The sequence below is a fragment of the Anabrus simplex genome, chromosome 9, assembly GCF_040414725.1.
Source record: "Anabrus simplex isolate iqAnaSimp1 chromosome 9, ASM4041472v1, whole genome shotgun sequence".
NCBI lineage: Eukaryota > Metazoa > Arthropoda > Insecta > Orthoptera > Tettigoniidae > Anabrus > Anabrus simplex.
The window spans coordinates 166,380,910-166,405,836 of NC_090273.1; the positions used below are offsets into that span (position 1 = coordinate 166,380,910).

Consider the following 24,927-nt stretch of genomic DNA (forward strand, 5'->3'; position numbering starts at 1 on the left):
ATAAATTTACATGGGAACAGCTTTTCTGAAATTTAACAAGCGTACATAACCTAACCTCTGAAATTAGTTATGCACACCACTGTACCTTGAGAAGGAGAAGTATCATTTTATTTCAGCACAGTATTAAAATTAAGCAATTGTTTACTTCAGCCTTTATTTCTAAGGAGTTAACAACTGCTGTCTTTGCACTTATTGCAAAAACATGTTCTTCCGATGTTTGTTTACGAAACTCAGAGTCATGAGAACTTCTAGTTTTAAGTAGAGATGTGTTTTATCAAGTAATTTTAAGACCTTAATTAAACACACTATTTTAGACACACAATGCATTGTTGCACATAGTGACATATACACCAGTTCACGTTACGACATGCCCCATTTGGATGTGACCTAATGTTTATTATCGTATGGCATTCCTTTGACAATACAATCTTAATCATAGCTTCATCACATAGATATGTACGCATGCATGGTTCAGCTGAAGATGACCTTATGTAAAGGATCGAAACCGATCCTGTAGCATAATAAGTGCAATAAACAAGTACTGATAGGTGGAAATCCTTTTCTATTTCTAATTGTGTAATTCATCAATACGGAAATGAAGATTATGGATTACGATTATTGTTGTCTGTCAACCCATTCCATGTATTTGCTGATGTGCTCGTATAAGAGGTCTTTTCGCTCATTCATTTCGTTAAGATTCCGTTCCCCATTTTCCAATTTATCAAGAATAATGTAGATGTTTTCTAGGTTGTTCATTAGTGTTCCTTTATTGATCTTACTTATGATTTGAAGGTCCTGTTTGATATTAGTGAATTTGTGGTTCGCTTCTTTCATATGAGCTCCCATAGCAAATATTAGGCAAAGGGCCAAATCACAATTGGCATAGTTTCAACAACAGACAGGAGTTAATTCAAATTTTGGCAGAAACAGAAACAGCCACACAAACCCTTCCAGTCAACATTCAAAATGACATTCGACACGAAGCAAAGAAAAAAAATTTCCTCCGTAATTACAGGTTTTCTGACTACAGCGAAACCTCGATTCTCCGTTTTTCGAGGGACCATGAAAATAAAACGTACAACACGGGAAAACGGAAAATCCGGGAATGAATGAAAACCATCAACAATTTGGCTAAACATCACAAAAATGAAATATGTATAATTATATTCTTACAAAAACTCCTGAACTAAACCAAACCAAACTACAGCCCCAGTGGAACTTTGCTTGCCAAGCGACCGCTGCTCAGCCCGAAGGCCTGGAGATTACGAGGTGCGCTTGGTCAGTGCGACGAATCCTCTCGGCCGATAATCCCGGCTCTGTAGATCGCGGTCGCCATCTCACCATTAGATAGTTCCACAATTAAAGGTAATCGCGTAGGCTGAGTGGAGCTGGAACCAGACTTATATCCAGGTAAAATTGCCTGACCTGGTCGCAATTGAACCCGGGCCCTCTGGATGAGAGGCGGGCATGTTAGACCGCGAAACCGCATTAATTACCGGTACGCGAGTTCAAAATCTCGATACTTTATATTCAGTTTTACAGGGGAATCTTCGTCAGTTTCCCTTGAAAACTTATTTCAGTTCAGCAACTTTGATTAAGCTAGCCAAACTCTTCGAAAAATCTAATAACGCCAAGCCAAACGACAAACGACCACAAGTAGTTTTTAATTCTCTCATCTAAGAAAATAAAGCACATTAGATACAAAAGCACCCAAAATGATGGCGAAATCCTTTCATTTCTTAATCTTTCATTGTAATTTGGTCTCTGGTATACTGTTCGTAGTCAGTTTCTGGAAATCTCGTACCGCGCAAATTAGGCCTACATCGACTTTTAAAGGTTATGTTGAACTCGAAAACACAGTTTCGAATGTAAGTATCGATTCTTAAAAGTTCTCGAATGCATTATATTCAATTCTGCGCGTCACAAATCCAATCAAATTGGAAAGATAAAAGAAATATCAAAACTTCAGAAATTACTGTTATTCGTGACCTTGAGGTCATCTGGAAAGCGCGCTCGCTGCACGTCAGTACGAGTTTGAAATGATACCAACCATTTAAAACGTAACGTGCGCAAATAAAAAGACTGCGGTTTTTGGTATTTTAACACGAAAACGTAAAATTCCCAGTCTTTCATTAGGACCTAAACAGTAATAGGCAATCCCAAGACCTCCCATAGCTTTCTTTTTTTTAATGTAAGGTGCTACATCTATTTTGGTCTCGCTAACATAATCATGTACGATAATATCAAAAGGTACTGAATTTGTATTAAGAAGGAGCAGTTTCGATTCCTGCCTGAAAGCCCAGTTACTCTGCAGTGCCCTGAGCAAAGTGCCGAAAACCTCTTCGACAGTACGATCGAAAAAATGTAAAAATATAAACATCTAACCATGGACATAATATGGACGTTTTATAAGTGCGAACATTTGACGAAACTCGTTCCGTCTTCAAGCAGAGGTCGTAATCTATAATTTTCATTTCCGTATTGACAATTGCACAATTAAAAATAGGAGAGGATTTCCACCAATCAATACTTATTTATTGTATATATTAAATTACAGGACCGGTTTCGACCTCATATTCAAGGTCATCTTCAGCTGAACCATACATACATATTTATATAATGAAGCTTTGATTAAGATTGTGGTGTTGAAGGAATGCCATATGATGATGATGTACATTTAGATTTCGAAACTTAAAGATCAAACTAACGAATGCGATTAAGAGCATTGTTTTTCTGAAGGAATGTCTAAAAAATGACCTAACACCTAAATTCCTGAGAAAATATAACAATAAACACAGGCACACCAAACAAACTCATAATACGCAAAAAAGAACAAACAAAATCTGGCTGAAAGAAGAAATAAAGTTTTTATACCGTAAAAAACAACATCTTAACAACGAACTATACCGAATACATTTAAAGGCATCTAACGAGTTACCACAGAGCTATTGGGATAATTTTCAGCAGATCACGACAGAAAAAATCAGGAACTTAGCCACCAAAAAACAGAATACACTAAATAAGAAGTTAGAAGCACTTAAACAACCATCCAAACCAAACCCAAAAACCGAAACTCCGAACACGAACTCTCCTACCTTTCCCAATGAAATCACTGAACACAAATTCCACCCACCCGTAAAAAATCTCACAAATACGTCTTTTAACGAAATGGAAACTGTTATCTTGAGCAAGGGACCCAAGCACAATTGGGGTAACACATCAACTTTCCAGAACATTACAACTACTATCACCGAAATAGAAAACGCCATACAGAAAATCCCACATGAGCTACGAGACGAAGTCAGATATGATATTAAAAAAAGGCTCCCACAATATATTGACAAAATTCACAGTAACTCCCAAAATAATAAATCAACCAATAAAGTACACATAAACAAACTCAAAGACAAGATAAAACAGAATAATCTACTAATAACGAAAGCCGATAAGGGCAATACCACAGTTATTATCGACAAAGACCAATACATATTGAAAACCAAAGAATGTTTTCAAGATAATACTTTCCTCATCAAACGTAAAGACCCGACCAATAACATACAAAGGAACCTCAAAACCTTATTAAAAAATACACACTTTCTTTTAACAGAAGTAGAATCCTCTAAACTTATAGCAATGAATCCTCAAATACCTACTGCTAAAGCTTATCCCAAAATACACAAAGACCATATTCCAATGAGACCTATTATTAATTACAGAGCAAGCCCAACCTATAAACTTTCGCAATTTATTCAACGATTTCTCAAAAAGCACTACGTATTCTTAGCTAATAAAACAGTACGGAACTCAATAGAATTTTGTAATAGGACAAAAGGATTAAAGATTGAACCATATCACAAACTCGCATCATTTGACATAATAAACATGTACCCAAACATTCCCACAAAACGAACAATAGAAATCATTGAATCTAACCTAAAAAGTCATAGCAATCTAAGCACTTTGGAAATAGAAGAGTTCATTAAATTACTTAATTTTGCCATTAGTAACAACTACTTTAAATTCCATGATACTATCTATCAGCAACAGGGTTTACCAATGGGATCTCCCGCTTCTGGTATAATTGCCGAAATTTACATAGACTATTTAGAGCACACATTCATCAACAAAATAGACCATATATTTTTTTGGTGTAGATTTGTTGATGATATCTTTATTATCCTCGACAATAGGTCCACAAATGAAACTGATATATTAGATAAACTCAATACAATAGATTCCCATATAAAATTTACCATGGAATCCGAAAACAATCACAAACTGAACTACCTGGACATAACGACAACTAGACATGATGACCACCTTTCTTACAGAATATACAGAAAACCCACGCATACCTCAAATACAATTAAAATAGATTCCGTTCACCCCAACATACACAAAAGAGCAGCCTACTATAGCATGATACACAGAGCATTCAATATACCGTTAACAAAAGAAGATCTAAACAAAGAATTACAATTAATTCATGACATAGCTAAAAACAATGGATTCAAGAAAGACATGGTTAACAAAATCATTCATAAAATAAAATCCCAACCCAAAACCAAACTAACAAAAGCAAACGAACCCAAGAAAGACTATGCACTATTCACTTTCAATAATGTACACATATACCCCATAACTAATATTTTTAAAAAACATAACCTAAGAATAGCATTCAGAACTACACACAATAGTACCAACATCATACACAATGTCAGGACAATCAACAGCAACAACAAATACAACCACTCAGGGGTATACCGCATCAAATGTAATAACTGCGAGACCAGCTATATCGGACGTACCGGTAGAAACTTCCTAACCCGATATAACGAACACATAAACGCAGTGAAACACAATCATTTTTCCTCAATAGGACAACATGTCGCAGACTATAAACACAGTTTCACAAACATCGATAACGATATGCAAATCCTAAACATAAACCCCAAAGGCCCCCTGCTCAACATAACAGAAGAATTTTACATCACTTTAGATCAGTATACCAATCCAAATTACAACATAAATGAAATCACAGAAAAAACTAACATCATCTTCAATACAGTTATCCCCGCCCTAAAAAACCCTTACCTTAAGTTAATCGATAAACAGAACGCAACAAGCAACAGAAAAACACCAAACAACACACCCAGCTCCATCCCTACCCCCACAACAACAACTCTCCCTACCCCTCCTTCCCTTCCCCTCACAGCAGCTAGTATAAGCCCAAGAAGAACACGAAGTAGTACATTACAAGCTCGCACGTCAAACACAACTCAGCTACACCAACAACAGTAAGTACATATTCCAATTCACACACATAACCCTTAGACATTCCTCCACACAATATCACTTATAACTTAATCTTATCTTCCACAGATAAACATAACATCATTGCACAGCTACAAATGGGAAAGGAGCCACTACTTTGAAACCAATGTCATCCAAATTTACGGACGCCAAAAAGACAACATGAATTGGTTCTAATAAAAGGGCAACACACACAGTAGAGCTGAACATATTTTACTTGAATTTCATCCATACATTTGGCACCTATTTTAAATTGAAAGTGTTTTATCTCACATACGCACAGGAAGACAAAACTTTTATCCATGCAATTTTACAAACTCTACGAATAGCAGCTGAAGTGCACAACTGTGAATAAGACTTAAATACGGAAGTTAGTCGATGTATTGACCACCAAGCAAGAACGAATGTTCATATGCATGAAGTGTTTTTATATATTGTTTTTATCTTGTACGTATATATAAGTTAGTTTAGGAAAAGACGTGTTTTATACACTAGTTTTAAGACCTTCAACATTTTAGACATACAGTTGCAATATTGTACAGAATGACATATACGCCAGTTCACGCTAAGACGTGCCCCATTTGTATGTAACTAAATGTACATCATCATCATATGGCATTCCTTCAACACCACAATCTTAATCAAAGCTTCATTATATAAATATGTATGTATGGTTCAGCTGAAGATGACCTTGAATATGAGGTCGAAACCGGTCCTGTAATTTAATATATACAATAAATAAGTATTGATTGGTGGAAATCCTCTCCTATTTTTAATTCAAGCAGAGGTGTCGAAATCCGCCGTGTCTCCTTGCAATTGTCGTGACCACTCTCTGCTTTATGATTTTCCGAGATTCTCTGAACAATACCACCCGAATGCGACGCTAAGATCGTCCCTTATGCAAGTTCACCGCCGATCGCTTTTCCAGTACCGGTACAGTACTTCCTTTAATAACGCCAAGATCCATAAATATGCCACAGCCGTCCTTTCGTGAGATACAGTTTATTAAAGAACGATTGATCGAGGATTTAGCGTTGATGGGACTGGAATTTCTGGACGGTTGATCCGGGAAATCGTTTCTCCGAGGAACGGATAATGCAGGACTTTTACAATGTGATTTAATTACGATGCTCGCGGGACCACGTAATTTGAACGCATATTCCGGGAAAACGTATTTTCCGGGAACGGATAATCGAGGTTCCACTGTAATTCCATTAATAGTAAGATTGAGAAAAATCTTCAGCATAAAATTAAACATAATGTTGTAATTATAACTAAAGCCGATAAAGGTGGAACAGTGATACTTCTAAATAAAACCGATTACATTAAAAAAACGACTTTTTTTAGTTAACAACAAGTTTAAGGTAAATGAAAAAGACCCCACCCAAGAAATTCAAAGGAATTTGAAAGGAATATTGAAGCAAAGCTCCTTCCTTTTTAACGACGAAGAAATTCAAGAACTCATAAATATGAATCCAGGACTTCCTAAAACAAGAGCTATGCCTAAATTACATAAAAAGGACATATCAATCAATACTGATCTGCATTTAGGGCAGTCGCCCAGGTGGCAGATTCCCTATTTGTTGCTTTCCTAGCCTTTTCCGAAATGATTTCAAAGAAATTGGAAATTTATTGAATATCTCCCTTGGTAAGTTATTCCAATCCCTAACTCCCCTTCCTATAAATGAATATTTGCCCCAGTTTGTCCTCTTGAATTCCAACTTTATCTTCATATTGTGATCTTTCCTACTTTTATAAACGCCTTTCAAACTTATTCGTCTACTAATGTCATTCCACGCCATCTCTCCGCTGACAGCTCGGAACATACCACTTAGTCGAGCAGCTCTTCTTCTTTCTCTCAATTCTTCCCAACCCAAACATTGCAACATTTTTGTAACGCTACTCTTTTGTCGGAAATCACTCAGAACAAATCGAGCTGCTTTTCTTTGGATTTTTTCCAGTTCTTGAATCAGGTAATCCTGGCGAGGGTCCCATACACTGGAACCATACTCTAGTTGGGGTCTTACCAGAGACTTATATGCCCTCTCCTTCACATCCTTACTACAACCCCTAAACATCCTCATAACCATGTGCAGAGATCGGTACCCTTTATTTACAATCCCATGTATGTGATTACCCCAATGTAGATCTTTCCTTATATTAACACCTAGATACTTACAATGATCCCCAAAAGGAACTTTCACCCCATCAACGCAGTAATTAAAACTGAGAGGACTTTTCCTATTTGTGAAACTCACAACCTGACTTTTAACCCCGTTTATCAACATACCATTGCCTGCTGTCCATCTCACAACATTTTCGAGATCACGTTGCAGTTGCTCACAATCTTGTAACTTATTTATCACTCTATAGACAATAACATCATCCGCAAAAAGCCTTACCTCCGATTCCACTCCTTTACTCATATCATTTATATATATAAGAAAACAAAGGTCCGATAACACTGCCCTGAGGAACTCCCCTCTCAACTATTACAGGGTCAGACAAAACTTCACCTACTCTAACTCTGAGATCTATTTTCTACAAATATAGCAACCCATTCAGTCACTCTTTTGTCTAGTCCAATTGCACTCATTTTTGCCAGTAGTCTCCCATGATCCACCCTATCAAATGCTTAAGACAGGTCAATCGCGATACAGTCCATTTGACCTCCAGAATCCAAGATATCTGCTATATCTTGCTGGAATCCTACAAGTTGAGCTTCAGTGGAATAATCTTTCCTAAAACCGAATTGCCTTCTATCGAACCAGTTATTCATTTCACAAACATGTCTAATATAATCAGAAAGAATGCCTTCCCAAAGCTTACATACAATGCATGTCAAACTTACTGGCCTGTAATTTTCAGCTTTATGTCTATCACCCTTTCCTTTATACACAGGGGCTACTATAGCAACTCTCCATTCATCTGGTATAGCTCCTCCGACCAAACAATAATCAAGTAAGTACTTCAGATATGGTACTATATCCCAACCCATTGTCTTTAGTATATTCCCAGAAATCTGATCAATTCCAGCCGCTTTTCTAGTTTTCAACTTTTGTATCTTATTGTAAATGTCATTGTTATCACACGTAAATTTTATTACTTCTTTGGCCTTAGTCTCCTCCTCTATCTCGACATTATCCTTGAAACCAACAATCTTTACATACTGCTGACTGAATACTTCTGCCTTTTGAAGATCCTCACATACACACTCCCCTTGTTCATTAATTATTCCTGGAATGTCCTTCTTGGAACCTGTTTCTGCCTTAAAATACCTATACATACCCTTCCATTTTTCACTAAAATTTGTATGACTGCCAATTATGCTTGCCATCATACATCATACCTATGAGACCTGTAATTAATTTTTGGAAAAGTCCCAAATACAAAGTCTCCCAATTTATTCATAAGAACTACGTTTTTTTATACCGAAACCTTGGTAAAAAAATTCCAAGGAATTTTGCAATGCTGTTAAAGATTTCAAATTAATTTCTTCTCACGTAACATGTTCCTTCGACATTAAGGATATGTACACGAACATTCCTATTAAAGGCACTATTAAGATTATAAAAACAAATTTATTGGATAACAAACGTATCAGTAAACCCGAAATAGAAAACTTTTTAACTATCCTGGATTTCATATTGAACCATAATTTCTTTCCTTTTAATAATAAAATATATCAGCAGGATGGATTACCAATGGGAGCACCGGCTTCTGGAATTTTAGCTAACATATGCCTCGATTATTTGGAACACACTCAGATAGTAAGCCACATTGAAGGACTGGATCTATGGCTATGATATGTTGATACCTATGCCATAATAAATGGAGAAATCAATGACAGTCTAAGTATTCTAAGTGTTTTAAATGGTTTAGACCCTAACATTAAATTTACAGCCGAAGAAGATGGTATGCTCAATTTTCTAGATATTCAAACAATTCGGAAAAACAACATTTTCCAGTTTAAAATTTACAGAAAACCTACTTTTACACTGACCACAATAAAAAGCGATTCTTTACATCCCATATCACAAAAGAAATCTGCTTACTATAGTTTTGTCAACTGGGCCTTTGAAATACCGTTAACAGAAACTGACAGAAAGAAGGAACTATCTTACATTCGTCAACAAGCCCTACATAATGGTTTCAGTCTGAAATTCATCAACAAAATCATCTCTAAATGCAAACAACAACAGATTAAACTTAAACAGCAATCAGAAAAGACTAAGAGGTACATCAAATTCACTTTTAATAACCCGAGGATTCATGAAATCATGAATTTGTTTAAGAAATACAACGCCAAAGTAGCTTTTTCAACCAAAAACAATACAAAACATAGATTTTTTTAATCACAATAGAGTCAAACTTCAAGGTGACGAATTCACAGAATCTGGCATTTATAAGTTGACATGTACTCAGTGTAAGAAAACATGTGGGACAATCAGGAAGGAGTTTCATAATTAAATATCAAGAACACGTCAATGCAGAGAAATACAGAAGATTCTCTGCTATGGGAGCTCATATGAAAGAAGCGAACCACAAATTCACTAATATCAAACAGGACCTTCAAATCATAAGTAAGATCAATAAAGGAACACTAATGAACAACCTAGAAAACATCTACATTATTCTTGATAAACTGGAAAATGGGGAATTAAATTTAATTTGGGCAATAGCTAGACACAATGGTTTCAAAAATGTTTTCATTGAGAGAAACATCAACAAGTTTAAGTACCGTCCTAATACCACCCTTCTGAGAAGAAAACCCGAAGTTAATACATTTACGACTTTCACCTTTACAACTAAAATACACAGCGTCACCAATGTCTTCAAAAAGCAGAACAATAAGATTTCTTACAGAACTAATAATAGAAGTATTGACATCCTGCATAACTCCACTTCAATAAATAGAAATAATGTTTTTCATAGTTCTCGAGTGTACAGATTATGCTGTCATGACTGCAGCAGTTCTTATCTTGGACAAAACAGGACGTAACCTTATAATCAGATACGCTGAACATGTTAATGCCGTTAGATAAAATAGGTTTTCGGCAATAGGGCAGCATATGAAAGATTTTCGGCATAATTTTACTAACATTGATCATGATATCACGGTTTTACAGGTTCTTAATAAAGATACTTTGCTTGACATCACCGAGAGCTGTTTCATTCACCTGATCAATATTTTAATGCTGGTTTAAATCTCAATGATATTTCTGAGAAACTAAAAGTATTGTTTGATTTTTTGATGGCAGTTTTCAGACTCAATAAAGCTCCCAATAGCAAATCAGTCTTTCAAAGCATACAGAAAACTTTCTCACGCCATGCCTTCTCACCACATCGCCCTGCATAATTCCCCTCCCTCTTCCCTCCTTCCTTCATTGCCATCAGCACTAAGCCCCTCCTTCTCCTCCCCACTTTCCCTACCTATCCTGCTATCTCCCCTCAGTACCTCCCCTGATCTACTCCCCCCCCTTTCCCCTCCAACACAGGTACATTGGTCAAGGTGTTTTGCGGCTCTCAGTGTCTTCTCTAACGTCTGATTAGACACATCACACACGCTGCCAGAGGTGAGTCTCATATTCATGTTAATTCTTACGACAGGACCATATCTTTTTTCAAAAGCCTTTCTTAACATACTCCTCTTTCCCTTTATCTGCTTCAGGTCCCATTTTGAACCGAGAACATCGTTTAGTACCCTGGAAACACGGCGTCTGCCTCATTTTCATGTAAAAATAAAACTTTATATATAATACTTAGCAGACCGAATCCAGCCACAGTTTTTTAGGTTAGAGAAGACATGCATTTTATTACGGAAAATAGAGTTTGAAGTTCCTTCATGTTCTTTTTAGTTCTAGAAGTTGTTACGTCTTACGACTGGTTAAGCTATTTTAACGACAGACATTTTTAACAAATGGTAAAATAATTTCTTAATATTTGCACCTTTTATTTCAAGATTCAGTGGATGTTCAGCAAGAAAACTTTTATACAAATATTCTTGGACTTTTAAGATAGTGAGATATTAGTTTTTGTCCTCGACTCAATTTAATCTGCTCACATATCATCCAACATTTTTAGATTCAGAGGACTCTTGCCAACAGGACGTATAAACAAAGTTTTAAGACGATTGGTGCTATATTTTTATGTTTAGGTTATAAGTTAATGTTTACGGATCATGTTTTTTAATCAAGTCATGCCTAATTTGTAAAATTTGTGTACACTTTTAGGCATTGTTATTTGTAAACTTGTATTTTATGTTTTTTCTAATTTTATGGCCGATGATGATGCACACACAGCATCGAAACCGATCCTAAGAATAATAAAATGTTATACATTATTTTATAAGATTGTATGGTATTAAATAGGTGGACCTTTCTTGTTCCCATTAGATTCTCGGTTCAATACGGAATTAACATGAAGATTTTAAACTTTAACCACATAAGCCTTTGATACCAGATTACAGCGAGTTGCACCGACACACATAGGTCTTATGGCAACGATGGGATAGGAAATGCCAAGGAGTGTGAAGGAATCGGCTGTGGACTTAATTAAGGTACAGACCCACAATTCGCCCGGTGTAAAAATTGGAAATCAGGGAAAACCATCTTCGGGGCTGCCGACAGTGAGATGCAAGCTCACAGCCAACTCGCCCGGTATTGGGCGTCTTTACAAAGTCCCTGGAATACAGGTAATAGACAATAGAAGAGAACGTATTGAGACTAGTTGTGGAACACAACGGGAATAGATCGGATGAAGTATAATCTGATCATGATTATTCTATTTAAATGAGAAGTGCGAGATGATATGTCCGGTTTCTCTACCGGGTCGGGTATGAGGCGAGATGAATCTGTTGTGGCAGGTTTTTATAAATGGATACCCTTCCTGGTCAACCTCATCAGAGGAGTTAATGAATGACGTGATATATGTTAGTAACAAGGGAGAGCGTGAAACCCACATAGCCTACTCCTACTCTGCTCAAAGGGTTAAAGTCTCCATCCGATGGACGAATCACGAACAGCGTGATATGCCCTCCCACCACGAGCACTGCGGAGAGGTTTGGAAATCTTAACACCACCTGTCCTACCCTGCTGGCCAACATTCTGATGGTGACGGGACTCGAACCGGGTAAACATGGTGTCAAACCATTTAGACTTCATGGCCACCAGGTGGGCTTAAATGTGAGATGATACAGCAGCTGTTATTGCCGTTTCAGTTGTAAATTATTTCTGCAGTAAATGTGTCTAAACAATACAAAAAGCTATGGCAATTTACCCGAGGGTTTGGATCCTGTCCTAACATTTTCTCCCTCACGCTCCAACGCAGTCCCTGATGTGAACACTCTCCTGGAGCCTTCTGTTGCTTCCAAATCTCCTGGTACTTGTGGTACAGTGCCACAGGGTCACTGCGAGGCTGAGGCATTGGTTCTAGGAGTCGCCATGGCTTGATAACTGAAAATATACACACAAAGTTGTTAACATTTCCTTATACAGCAAAATATCATTTAAAACAATCCCCTAACAAATGAACAAAACTTACAGTTTAAGAAAATGACTTTAGTCCACTACATTTGTTTAATAAACCTTGTACAATGAAAATGTCAGTTTAGTGAAATATGATTATGATGAAAATGATTGTTGTTTAAAGGGGCCTAACAGCTAGGTCACGGACCCATAAAGGTACGAGGTGTAATGAAATGAAAATGAAACTTCAAAATGTATCCACTGATTAAATTCCAGAACGAATGATGAAGAAAATAATGATCATGAAACCAAAACAATCAGTGGATCAAATTCACACCTGGGATGATTAAGGGATCCAAAATCCAGGTCCCCAATCCCCCTGAATGGTACTAATCACAGGTACACAGTCTCATTGGATCCCGCACATACCGCTACTACTCTCTGGCCTCGCATAGTAGTACTAATCGCAGGCGATGCACAAACCGTGGGGTTCCTCACATAGCGGCACTAGTCACAGGGGCAACGTAGATCCATGGCGTTCCTCGTAATAATGGTGCTACTCTTAGGTAAAGCTGGCCCGTTCTGAACACTGTGGAACCAATCCATTGCAGTGCAGCGCTCTGCACCTACTGGCGTCTAGGGAACCGAGCGCCCGCTCCCCAGCCACGGTAGAATGCACGTGATGGTACTAATCACAAGAAGTTTTATGGCTCTAATTTCATCATCCCTTGGTCGCCTCTTACAACAGACAGGAGATACTGTGGCCGTAATCTTTGTTTGCTTTCCCCACCCACAAGGGGTGTTTAATGAACTAAAACCTTTATCTCATTCTTAAGTGGAAAAAACTGAGAATATTCACAAAAATCATATGCATCAATATAAAAACAAAGAACCTATTCTTCTGATTAATGATTAAAAACAGTCAAGCTAATTTGCAAGCCCCTGTCCAAACACCTGGCTAGGTATAACCATCTTGTCCACACATGCTTCAACAACTTCTTAGTTTCTTTTTCACACATACTTTGAGATTTTTGAAGACATTCTTTTCTATTGGTACTCTTCTCCAAGTAAAGAAAATACCAACAAGAATCTCATCAATTTTAACTGGTAAAGTTGCAGCAACTTTTTCAGCAGCTAAGTTATTAAGACGGCAACTGCAACCAATACCAAAAATATCCTGATGAGCTTCTTTCAAAACTGCTAGAACTCCATTTTTCCGTCCAATCGTAACATGAGCATTGTCATAACAGAATGCCAGACAGTTTTTAATTGGCACAGTTTTTAATTGGCACTTAAAGTCCAACTGCGACAATAGCAGCTTTCCTATGTTGCTCCCTGTCGAATCCCCTTTCAATGCTGATTCCAATAGAACAGTACTTACAATACTTTCTCGAACAGCACCATAAAAAGTCATCACTATATGATACAACTTTGAATCGGTATCATTGTTTCAGTCAGTCGACAAAGAAAATGGACTATTCTGTAGACAAGTAACAATGTCCTGTGTTGCAGTACATGCCACTTCGTTTAGGAGACACATTGTTTCTGTGCGACCACAACCATACTTTTTTGCTCCTGCATGATGAGCTGCACTCAATAGAATGTTGTGTTCCACAAAAAAAGGAAGTAAACAAACACTCTGCCTTTATTACACCATAAACAGTATCTCCAGCTTTGGCAAAAAAAAAAAAAAAAACTGTTCCCTACATTTCCAATTACCAAGGTCGCTTTTTGTCGCCATGTGCTGTGTTAATATCACAAGAGCACACAGTACAAAACGCTAATTTATCACCTTTTCTCGATTTCAGTATCCATGGGAAACTCAAAGAACACTAAACACTTGATTATAATGTTTTATCATAGATTTACCCATGATTACCGATAACTAACTTCCCCCCTGTGGGTGGGGGCGGTAAAAAAAAAAAACACCCATGGTATCCCCTGCCTGTCATAAGAGGCGACCGGAAGGGGCCAAGGGCACTGAACTTAGAGGAGTGTGGGTTGGCAAACACAGAGCCCTTAACTGAGTCCTGACATTACTTCCACTTACTTGTGCCGGGCTCCTCACTTTCATCTATCTCATCCGACCTCTCTTCGTCAACTCTTGTTCTTTTCTGACCAAAACTATTAGGTTTTCGAGGCCTAGGGAGTTCTTAGCACATTATGTAGATTACTTGAACCCCCCTTATTTCACTGAAGATGGCTCAAACGAGTCAAACATGTTTGAATTTTATTGCTCCATGGAATTGTGTTTTGCACTGAATTAAGAGACAACGAATGCATTCATGATTGGGTTCTCACAGTAACCGAAGGATAGTACACAGTTTATTAAGGTAATTTTCAAGGGACAGAATAAAACTGTTGTTACAACGGAGTTCTCGCTATTGCGGACTTCTGTTGTACTCTTCACTTCAGTTTTAATTACTTTACAAAGGAAGTGGTCACTAATGAAGGGAATGGATGACTTCCTGAAACATGTATGGTAAAATAGTTTTCTTTCATTATAAGGTGTACTGACAAGGCGGACTCAAATAAAACTATTTTAAATAGGTCTGTAATCGATTCAGACAAGTCAATAGGGATCAAACGACCATATTAACCTAGCATGGTTAGGTTTATCAACGGTGCATTAATTATTATAAGCAATTAAGCATGCGTTATAACTACATCAAGATTGTGACAGTAAATGTCCTGACACTGACGGGAAAGACAAGAACGGGTCGACTTCATGATAGAAAAAGATATAGCCATACTTAGACTGTGCGAGACCAAGAAGAGGGGTACGGAGGAGATTCCTCTGAGAGAAGGATACAGGCTGTATTACAGCGAAGGACCTGAGACAAGAATTGGAGTGGCCATCATACCTGGGAAAGATATCCCAGAATATGTGGAACATACAAAATGCGTCAGCGATAGGATGATTGTGATGAGTTCCCAGTTTGAAAATGGCAAGAAAGATCTATTTCACTTGTATGCCCCAAAAACGGGTTGCATAGATGAACATCTACAGAACTTCTTAGAGGAAGTGGATAGACAGAAGATAAGAAAGTGCTAATGATAGAAGATCTAAACGCACAGGTTGGAAGGGAAAGACAAGGAAAGGAAGATGATGTAGGGCCTTTTGGATGTGGAAACGTAAATCCAGAAGGCGAGTTGTTGGTGGATTTTTGCATGAGGAACCAAATGATTATTGGAAACACCTGGTTTAGGAAGAACAGTCAGAAAATTACAATGTATGGAGACAAACAAAGACCATGATTGATTATATAATCAAAGAGAAAGAACATCAGAAGAAACTTTTAGATGTTACAGCCATGCCTGAAGAAGCCTTTGGTGGAAATCATAGTGTGGTGACAGGAAGATTGATAGTGGGAAAGATTGAAAAACTCCATTAAGAAGAGAGAAAAGAATCAAAATATGGAAGTTGAAGGAGAAAAGCATACAAGAAGAATTTCAAAGGGAAATAATACCCTTGGTACCCAGGACGGAGGTGGGGAATGTTGAAGATGAAGGGAAAAGATTTAAGGATTTAAGGAAGCACTGGTTTCGATGTGCAGAAAAGGTATGTGTTAGAACATCAGAAAATGTGAAAGACAAAGAGACCCACTGGTGGAATGATAGGGTAAAGATTAAAGTGAAGGAAAAACAAATGGCGTGGAAAGCACGGAAAACATCTAAGAATGGGGAAAATAGAAGTAAATATGTGGAGGCAAAGAAGTTGGCCAAGAAAGTACTGGAGGAAGAAAAGAGGAAAAGCTGGGCCTTATTCACAGAAATTGAGAGATGATATGCAGGGCAGCAAGAAATTACTGTATTTTATCCTAAGAAACAAAAAGAGAGATCAAGTAAACACCAGATTTGAGAAGGATTAAGGCATCATCATCATCATCATCATCATCATTTCCCAACTCCAGTTTCCCGGGTGTGGTGTACAAGCACTCACCATCTCCTCCTGTCTTCATACATCTTCTGATCCAGTACATCCTCCCATTTGTATCCTCTCTCCTCCACATCTGATCTTACAGTCTTTATCCAACGTTTTCTTGGTCTTCCCTGTGGTCTTCTTCCTACGAGATTAACGTCGAAATATTTTCTGGCAGGTCTTTCCCTGTTCATTCTCATTACGTGCCCATACCACTGAAGTCTGAGTTCCTTTATGACACTGATAATAGGAACCTCAATACCAGCTACTTTCCTATTCACTTCATTTCTGATGTTGTCCTTTCTGGTAATTTGGTTCATGGTTCTAATGAATCTCATTTCAGTTGCTTGGATTCTACTGAAGTCTTTATTTAGTAGGGTACATGTCCCTAAAACGTACGTGAGGATTGGTATGAAGTAAGTGTGGTACATGACTGCTTTCGCTTTCTGTGGTATTTTGCAGTCCCAGAGGAGATTTCTGACTTGACTGTAGAAGTTTGATAGTTTCTGTGTCCTGCTGAGTATTTCCTGCCTAACAGTGTTGTCTTTCGATACTGTGCTTCCGAAGTACTTGAAGTGGGAAGCTGAATCGATCTTTGCTCCTTCCAGAAATATATTTGAGCTTGTTCCTTCCCTGTTGATGGTCATTTCCATTGTCTTTGTTTTGCTCATCTTCAGTCCAAAATTTTTGAGTGTGTTGTTCCATTCATTAAGTTTCTTCTGAACTTCAGCTTCTGTCTCTCCCCATAAAAGCACACCATCAGCAAATACCAGGGCGTTTGGTTCACTGCCTATTTTCGATAGATTTGATGAGCTTGTCCATTACTATTATGAACAGGAGTGGTGACAGAGCACTTCCTTGTTGGACACCTCTCTTTCTTTCAAACCATTTTGATCGTCCGTTGCCTATCTGGACACAACCGTAGCACTTCTGGTATAGCATCTTGACTTTGTCAATTAAGTGGCACCTTTAGGTCTTCCAGGCATTCCCATATCTTGTTTCGAGGAACACTATCATATGCTTTTTCAATGCCCTCAAATGCAATCACAAGAAATAAATGGAGAGAGAATTTTCAGAAGTTGCTGAACATAAGAACTGATGACAGTCATTCAATGGACGACTAGGAAAGGCAATTAGTTGATGAGAAATGGATAAAGAAATTACAATGAATGAAATTGAAATGGCAGCAAGAAAGATGAAGAATGGAAAAACTGCTGGAATAGATGAAATTTCAGTGCAGATGATAAAGGCAACTGGAGCTGTAGGCCTGCAGTGGACATATCGGATTCTCAAGAATGTCTGGGAGAATAAGAAGGTCCCTGAGGATTGGCAAAAAGGAATAATCATCCCAATTTTCAAGAAAGGCAATAAGAAAGTTTTGGAGAACCATAGGGGAATTATTCTAATATCCCATGTTGCTAAGATAATGGAAAGTAGATAGTAGATAGTGGAAAGTAGAGTAAGGTTGAGAATCAGATACAGGAAAATCAATTTGGTTTCAGAAGTGGAAGGTCAACAATAGAGCCCATCTTTATTAAGAGACAAATTATGGAAAAGCAATGGAAGTACAGGAATGATATGGTGACGACATTCATTGATACTGAAAAGGCATATGACAGTGTCCCTAGGACGAAAGTTTGGGACAGTCTGGTGCAAAAAGGAATTGGACAGAGATTAATAAAAATGATCATGGCAATGTACAAGAAATGTTGTAGCTGCGTGCAAACACAAGTTAGCAGGACAAGTTCGTTCAAAATAACTAGTGGGCTGAGACAGGGAAGTGTTCTATCACTAATCCTGTTTCCAATAGTAATGGATGACATCATGAGAACAGCAAAAACATATGGAGGAAGAGAAATGAATATGTTATTTGCAGATGCTATTGTGATTTGGGGAGAAGATGACGGGAAGGTTCAAGAACAGTTGGATGTGGTGAATGGGAAGATCGAAGAATGTTGACTGAGAATTATTGTAGAAAAGAGTACAACTCTTGTTATGACTAGAGGGGAGAAAGAAGGGAAAGGTCAGATTAGACCTGCAGACAAACCCCTGGAAGTAGTGGAAATGTTCGAATACCTGGGGAGTGAATTAATGGAGAATGCTCGACTGGATGCTGAGATTAGTAAGAGGATTCAAGTTGGATGTTGTTTCTATCATAGTGTAAGAAACATGTTATGGGACAAAGATGTGCCAATGGAAATGAAGGAAACTATGTACAAGATGTATTACGTACCCATAACAACTTACGGAGCAGAAACTTTGACAATGACAAAGAACGATGAGAGTCGAATACAGGCAGCCAAAATGAATTCTTGAGGAGTATGATACAGAAGAGTATAGAGACAAAATAAGGAATGAGAGAATCCTGGAAGGAATTGGAGTGGAAAAATGAATGACAGTATAGAGAAGAGCCGACTAAGATGGTTTGGGCACATAAAACGAATACGTGACGAAAGAATGCCAAAAAAAGGTGATGGAAATTGAAATGCAAATGCAAGGAAGGAGAGGCCATGGACAACCACGACTGAGACGGAAGGATACAATCCAATGCAGTATTATAGAAAGAAACCTTGACTGGGACACAGTGTTGGAAAGACCGAAGAAAGTGGAGAGGAACCATATTTGCCCCTACACGGCTACAGCTGGATAAAGGGAAATGATAATGATGATGATATAACTCCATTATCAATATTATTTTATGCACCCCAGAGATTATATTAAATGTGAATGATCATCTTCATCATAGTTCTCGCACCATGTACACTGGCAAGATCTCTCGACAATCAAACTCGAAGGTGATGTTGGAGTCAATTAGTAATGCTCGTCAACTGGTGTTCTGTACACACAATTCAAAATGAAAGAACATACTTCCGTAATAAATATGTAAATAACGTGGCCAAGAGCAGTAGTTAACTGATTAGAAATAAAGGCTGAATTAAAGTAATGCTTAATTTTCATGCTACTGTACGTATTGAAATTAAATGTATATATATATATGTATATATATATTTCGTATGGCATGAGGATACATTGTTACAATTTGGTTATTAACAAATATGTACAATTACACGAAAACATTTTCATCTATACACACAGAACAAGTACGTAATAAACGAACTATATTCATACATTTGAGCTCATCAATATCTGCATTGCTGCTAAAGCTGAATGTCCAGTTTTGTTAGCCAACTCACAGCTTCATCACTAGCCTTGTGGATATCCTTTATTGTCCCACTGAATCTTCGGAGTGGGCACTCTGTGACGATATGTTGAACGGTCTGAGGCACGTCAGAGCAGTCGCAATAAGGATCGCTGGTAATCTTCCACTTGTGTTTCCAGAAGTTGCATCTGCCATGTTGAGTCCTGATCCAATTAAATTATATACATACTCCTTGAATTAAGATCAGATAAAGATGTGCTGAGAAGTTTATGGATTTATTAAGAACTAATGCCTCAGTTGTGGTTTTAAGAGCTATCCGTGGTGTTTATATGTGATGTCCATGTGGTGGTGTTATCTTGTGAATACATTCTGTTACAAGCGATATTAAGTTCATATGTTTACTATATTTATGTGCCCTAAGTGTCAGACATCTTGTTTTCCTACAATCCATCCATAGTAAACACTAGTCAGAGGGGCAATTTATTGTTCTTTCCATATTTCTTTTTTTTTTTTTTTTTTTTTCTGTCAATCTTACTGCCCTAAATGTCGGCCATTTTACACAGCCATGGAAACCACGATGCAGATGGGAACTCTGCCCTACATTTTATGCGTTGCCTAGGCCACAGAGCTTAAAATGAAATTAAGTAAGAATGTGATACAACTCAAAATATGGCACAGAGTAGATGACTGGTTATAGAGCATAGTTCATTCAACATGCTGTTAAATGGTGATGGGGGCACCACCACCACCACCACCACCACCAATGATTGTAGTGTAGATGAAGCCAAAAACAACAAATACCCATTAACATGGCTTGAGGTAGAAATAGCACTAAAGAGCATGCGAAATGGGAAGTCCCCAGGCTTTGATAATCTCAGCTCAGACATGATAAAGGCAGCTGGAATACCAGGCTTGAATTGGCTATATAGAGCGTTATCAGTGATTTGGGAAAGTAACAAAATTCTAGAAGATTGGAGTAAAGGAGTCATCATTCCACTGTTCAAAAAGGGCAACCGACGGAAATGTGGAAATTCCAGAGGCATTACGCTGTTGTCACACTCCCTGAAGCTGCTGGAAAAGATCATAGAAACAAGACTTAGGAAGATAGTGGAACATTTCCTTGAGGAAGAACAACACAGGTTCAGGAAAGGTCGAAGTACTGTGGATCTTATTTTTGCAGTAAAGATGCTGACAGAAGTACTGGGAATACGGAAGGGGGTAGTGTGTTTATTTCCCTCAAGTCCGCCAGCAAACTTGTTAGGACCCCCCTATCCGCCACCTGCAACGCACCACGTGGGAATATCACCTCTCCCACTGCTACGCCAGCGTAGTAGGTTCGTGGTAGCTGAGTACGGAGCGGTACTTCGCTATAGATGTCTGAGCGAACTAGGGTACAAACGCCCCCAGTTGGCGCGCCATCCATAGCTACTCTATCTTTGGAATAAAGATGATATCCTCTCGTAGTCGTGTCGTGTCCAGGTCTAACGAGATTCCTATAGACAGACTATGGAGGCCGCATAGACGGATATAAATTGACATAACTCAGCTAGGCGATAGTGGTAACTACTGCAGTTCCACTGCAATAGTGCCATTGTGTGGATCGGTAAGGCTTCGAATTTAGAGCATTTTCTTGCCCTTTGTTAGCTCCATTACCTGCCAGGTTCTGCCGTCTTTGTCAGTGTCATTTTTGTCACAATCACCATCCATGACAATGAATGGTTCAGTCTCCATTGTCTCCTCAGAAGAAGGAGGCGCGGTGACTGGACCCTCCGGGGACGGTGTTCTCATTAATCGGTTACAGTAGGCCTTCTTCCTGGGAGAACTAGGTTCTCCAGAAAGTGATCGAACAAGAGGGCGTCAGGGCCTCTCGTTCTTGCCAACCGTTTCTCTCTTTTTTGGAGGAGAGCCGGCAGACGGCTTACCGGATTTCTTCAGGGATCCTGTGACCCCCGATTGAGTTGGAGAAGGCTTCTTCTCCAATTTCTTAAGGGAGCTCTGTGGCTCCCCTTTCTCCTCCTTTGTAATCTGGGCATTGGAGGGAGGGCTGGATTTTTCCAGCCCTATTTGGGGAAGTCTTTCCCCCCCGCCCTGTTGGGAGAGGACTTCCCAGCCAAGCGTTCCTGGGAAACAGCCCTCCCAGGCAACATCGGCAATAACGCACTTTTCGATTCTTGAGCTGTTAAAACTCCAGTTTCCTTAGCGATTATCTTTTGTTGCTGACTTTGACTTATCGATTCGTTTTCAATACTGCTGTTCTGTACAAAACTCTGGAGTGATCCGCACGTTTGCGACCTTTTCAGCAAAGGAGATGGAGATCTCCGGAGCAGCCATGGATTTGAACTTCCTCCAGGCGTCTGGATAAGATAGCTTATCCAGCGTTTTTATCTCCTAGATCTGCTTCTCCTGCTTGAATGTGGGGCACTCCTTAGAGATTGGAGCATGTGCACCCGGGCAGTTGACGCACACAGGTGGTGGTGTGCAGTCAACACAAGGATGCTCACACTTTCCACACATTTTGCAGGTCATCGTACCTGTACATCGCAGTTAGGTGTGGCCAAAGTTTTGACAGTTATAACACCTCATTGGTGCTGGAATATACGGACGAACAGTCAGACGATACATTGCCACTTTTATCCGTTCAGGTACGGTCTCGGCGTAGAAGGTAAGGATGAAAATACCCGTATCGAGTAGCTTATCACCCACACACCATTTCAACCTCTCCACGTCGGTTACACCCCGACGTGCTAGGTACTGGATCATAGTATCATCGGAAGACTTAATCAAATCCCTGTGGAATATAACTCCCTTGCAGGAGTTAAGGGTTTGGTGCTTCTCGATTTTCACCTCTACCTTTCCGAATAGCTTGGCTTTAAGTAGCCGTCTGGACTGCTCAGCCGTAGATGTCTTCATAAGTACGGATCCATCTCGGAGCTTGCGCATCTCATCCACTACCAGAAACAATTTCTTCGATTGAATTACTTATCATAAAAGGACATTCGTCAAGGAAACTTTTACCACTGACCCTGGAAGCAACCAGGAATCGAGGAAGACGTTCGTCACTTATATAGTCTACAGGAACTGGAGTATACCGCTTACGTTTCTTACTAATTTTAGACGCTGTTTTTTGAGGGGTGCCACCCTTTGAAAAAGAGAAAGAGGTTCCGTCTTTAGTCCCACGAGTACTCCGGAAATATGAAGTCGACCTCCGGCAGAGCCAAGGAGATGTACCGAGTGCAAGGCTATTTACTCCAGAGGGCGCCCGGTATCTGGAGGGGATCGCTTGGAACTACTCTCCCAGTAGCCATGCATCACCTTTCCATGACCCGAAACTTGTGATTGGGAGAGGATAAAACCTCCGTACTAACCTAATCTACCCGAGGCAGAGAGGGTGGCCAGACAGGAAGAGGAATGAAATTTAGATGGTGAGAATAGAAGGGTGGAAATGGAATTTAAGAATAAAGAGCACAGACACCTTTCAAACAACTCGGGGGACACCTTGTTAGTCTGGCCCTACACCGAGGCCAATCCAGCATGGGTAACCCTAAGCTAGCACAGCCCTTGGGATCAACAAGCACACACACCGACGTCAAGGTCATGGTGTCCCTAGAGGGGGTGGCTGAGAATAAGGATGAAAAATGTGCCACTTCATTAAGATAACGGTATTCTGAAACAGAATAAAAGAACATTCCTTTGCAAAGGTTAAATACCATAATGCTGTTAAGGTCAACAATACGGCTTTAGGCAGTAAAACTGGAGGTCATTAGTGTTATGACAGACTAATTTTCGTCCAGACATGGTTAAAGCACTATGCAGTGGTCATCAGAACACCAAGCAGAGAACAGTGGAGTGAGAGAGTGCACTTTGCACTTAATATGGTTCAGATATTTACAGGAAGAAGGTGGTAGCGATTGCTTCAATGGGATTATCAATGTCACTTGAGAGTTTCTCTTCCGCTTCAGCAGCACTGCCACAAAGCCCTGAATTACTGACTTTATCTTTTTTTTTTTTTTTTTTGCTAGTTGCTTTACATCGCACCGACACAGATAGGTCTTATGGCGACGATGGGACAAGGAAGGGCTAGGAGTGGGAAGGAAGCGGCCGTGGCTTTAATTAAGGTACAGCCCCAGCATTTGCCTGGTGTGAAAATGGGAAACCACGGAAAACCATCTTCAGGGCTGCCGATAGTGGGGTTCGAACCCACTATCTCCCGAATACTGGATACTGGCCGCACTTAAGCGACTGCAGCTATCGAGCTCGGTTCTGACTATCATCTTAACAGAAAGACTACAACATGCGCTGGTGACTGGCTACTTACAAGAGGACCTGGGTTTTGGAACTTCATGAAGGTTCTCAGCAGAGGCACATCTAATCTTCTGCTTCCCCTTGGGATAATATTTAAGGGGCACATCATACGTGCCGAGAGAACTTGAACTTGGTGAGGAACTCAGTGTGCCAGAGCTAGACGAGCTGTCATCTGAAAGAGCAAGCAACAACTGTGTTCATTGTAGTGGCTTAAAAACGTATTTAAAAAGTACGAAAAGGGACAATCAATATTAAATGGGAACCTTTCTTATAAAACAAGAACAAAGTCACTACTTTATCTTAAAGTTAATATTCAATCAGCCAGACACTACTACTAGAGCTGAGACGGGCAAAGCGTACCCAGCGGCATTCAAAGAGTTCGGCAAACGTTTGATCTCCCTGGCCACTCACTTGCCTAGCAGGGGGTGATTTATGACGGCAGTGGGCTTTAAAACGGAAGTTCGCATTCCGCTTCAGAAATCCTCACAACTCTGTTGCCAATGCACCTCTTGTTAAATAGACGTCAGTCTCTTTTTTCAGCTCAGACAATTCACACTTGCTTTGTTCGCTGTTTGAAAGTTTTGGATTATTTCTTTGCTTCGTTAATATTTGTGAAGTGTGTTGCTTTTCATTTCACTTCATGCCGTGATGTGGAGACCATGGGAATCACACCTGGAAATTATACAACTGGGGAGAATGACCAGTACCTCGCCCAGGCGGCCTCAACTGCTAAGCTGAACAGGGACCTTGGTGGGGGATTGGAA

General features: G+C 39.2%; 1 protein-coding gene across 4 annotated transcripts in view; it reads right to left on the bottom strand.

The window, feature by feature from the left end:
- The window catches only part of Hyls1 (Hyls1 centriolar and ciliogenesis associated), a 166,847-nt gene that overhangs the window by 25,547 nt on the left and 116,373 nt on the right, over positions 1–24,927 (bottom strand). For 3 of the 4 annotated variants that reach the window (XM_067153875.2, XM_067153876.2, XM_067153874.2), the window contains exons 3-4: positions 24,177–24,335; positions 12,592–12,767 (exon numbers count right to left, since the gene is read on the bottom strand). In XM_067153875.2, coding sequence (XP_067009976.2) covers positions 12,592–12,767; positions 24,177–24,335 — 335 coding nt within the window. The remainder of the gene's footprint in view (positions 1–12,591; positions 12,768–24,176; positions 24,336–24,927) is intronic. The other variant, XM_067153877.2, reaches the window with a different exon arrangement.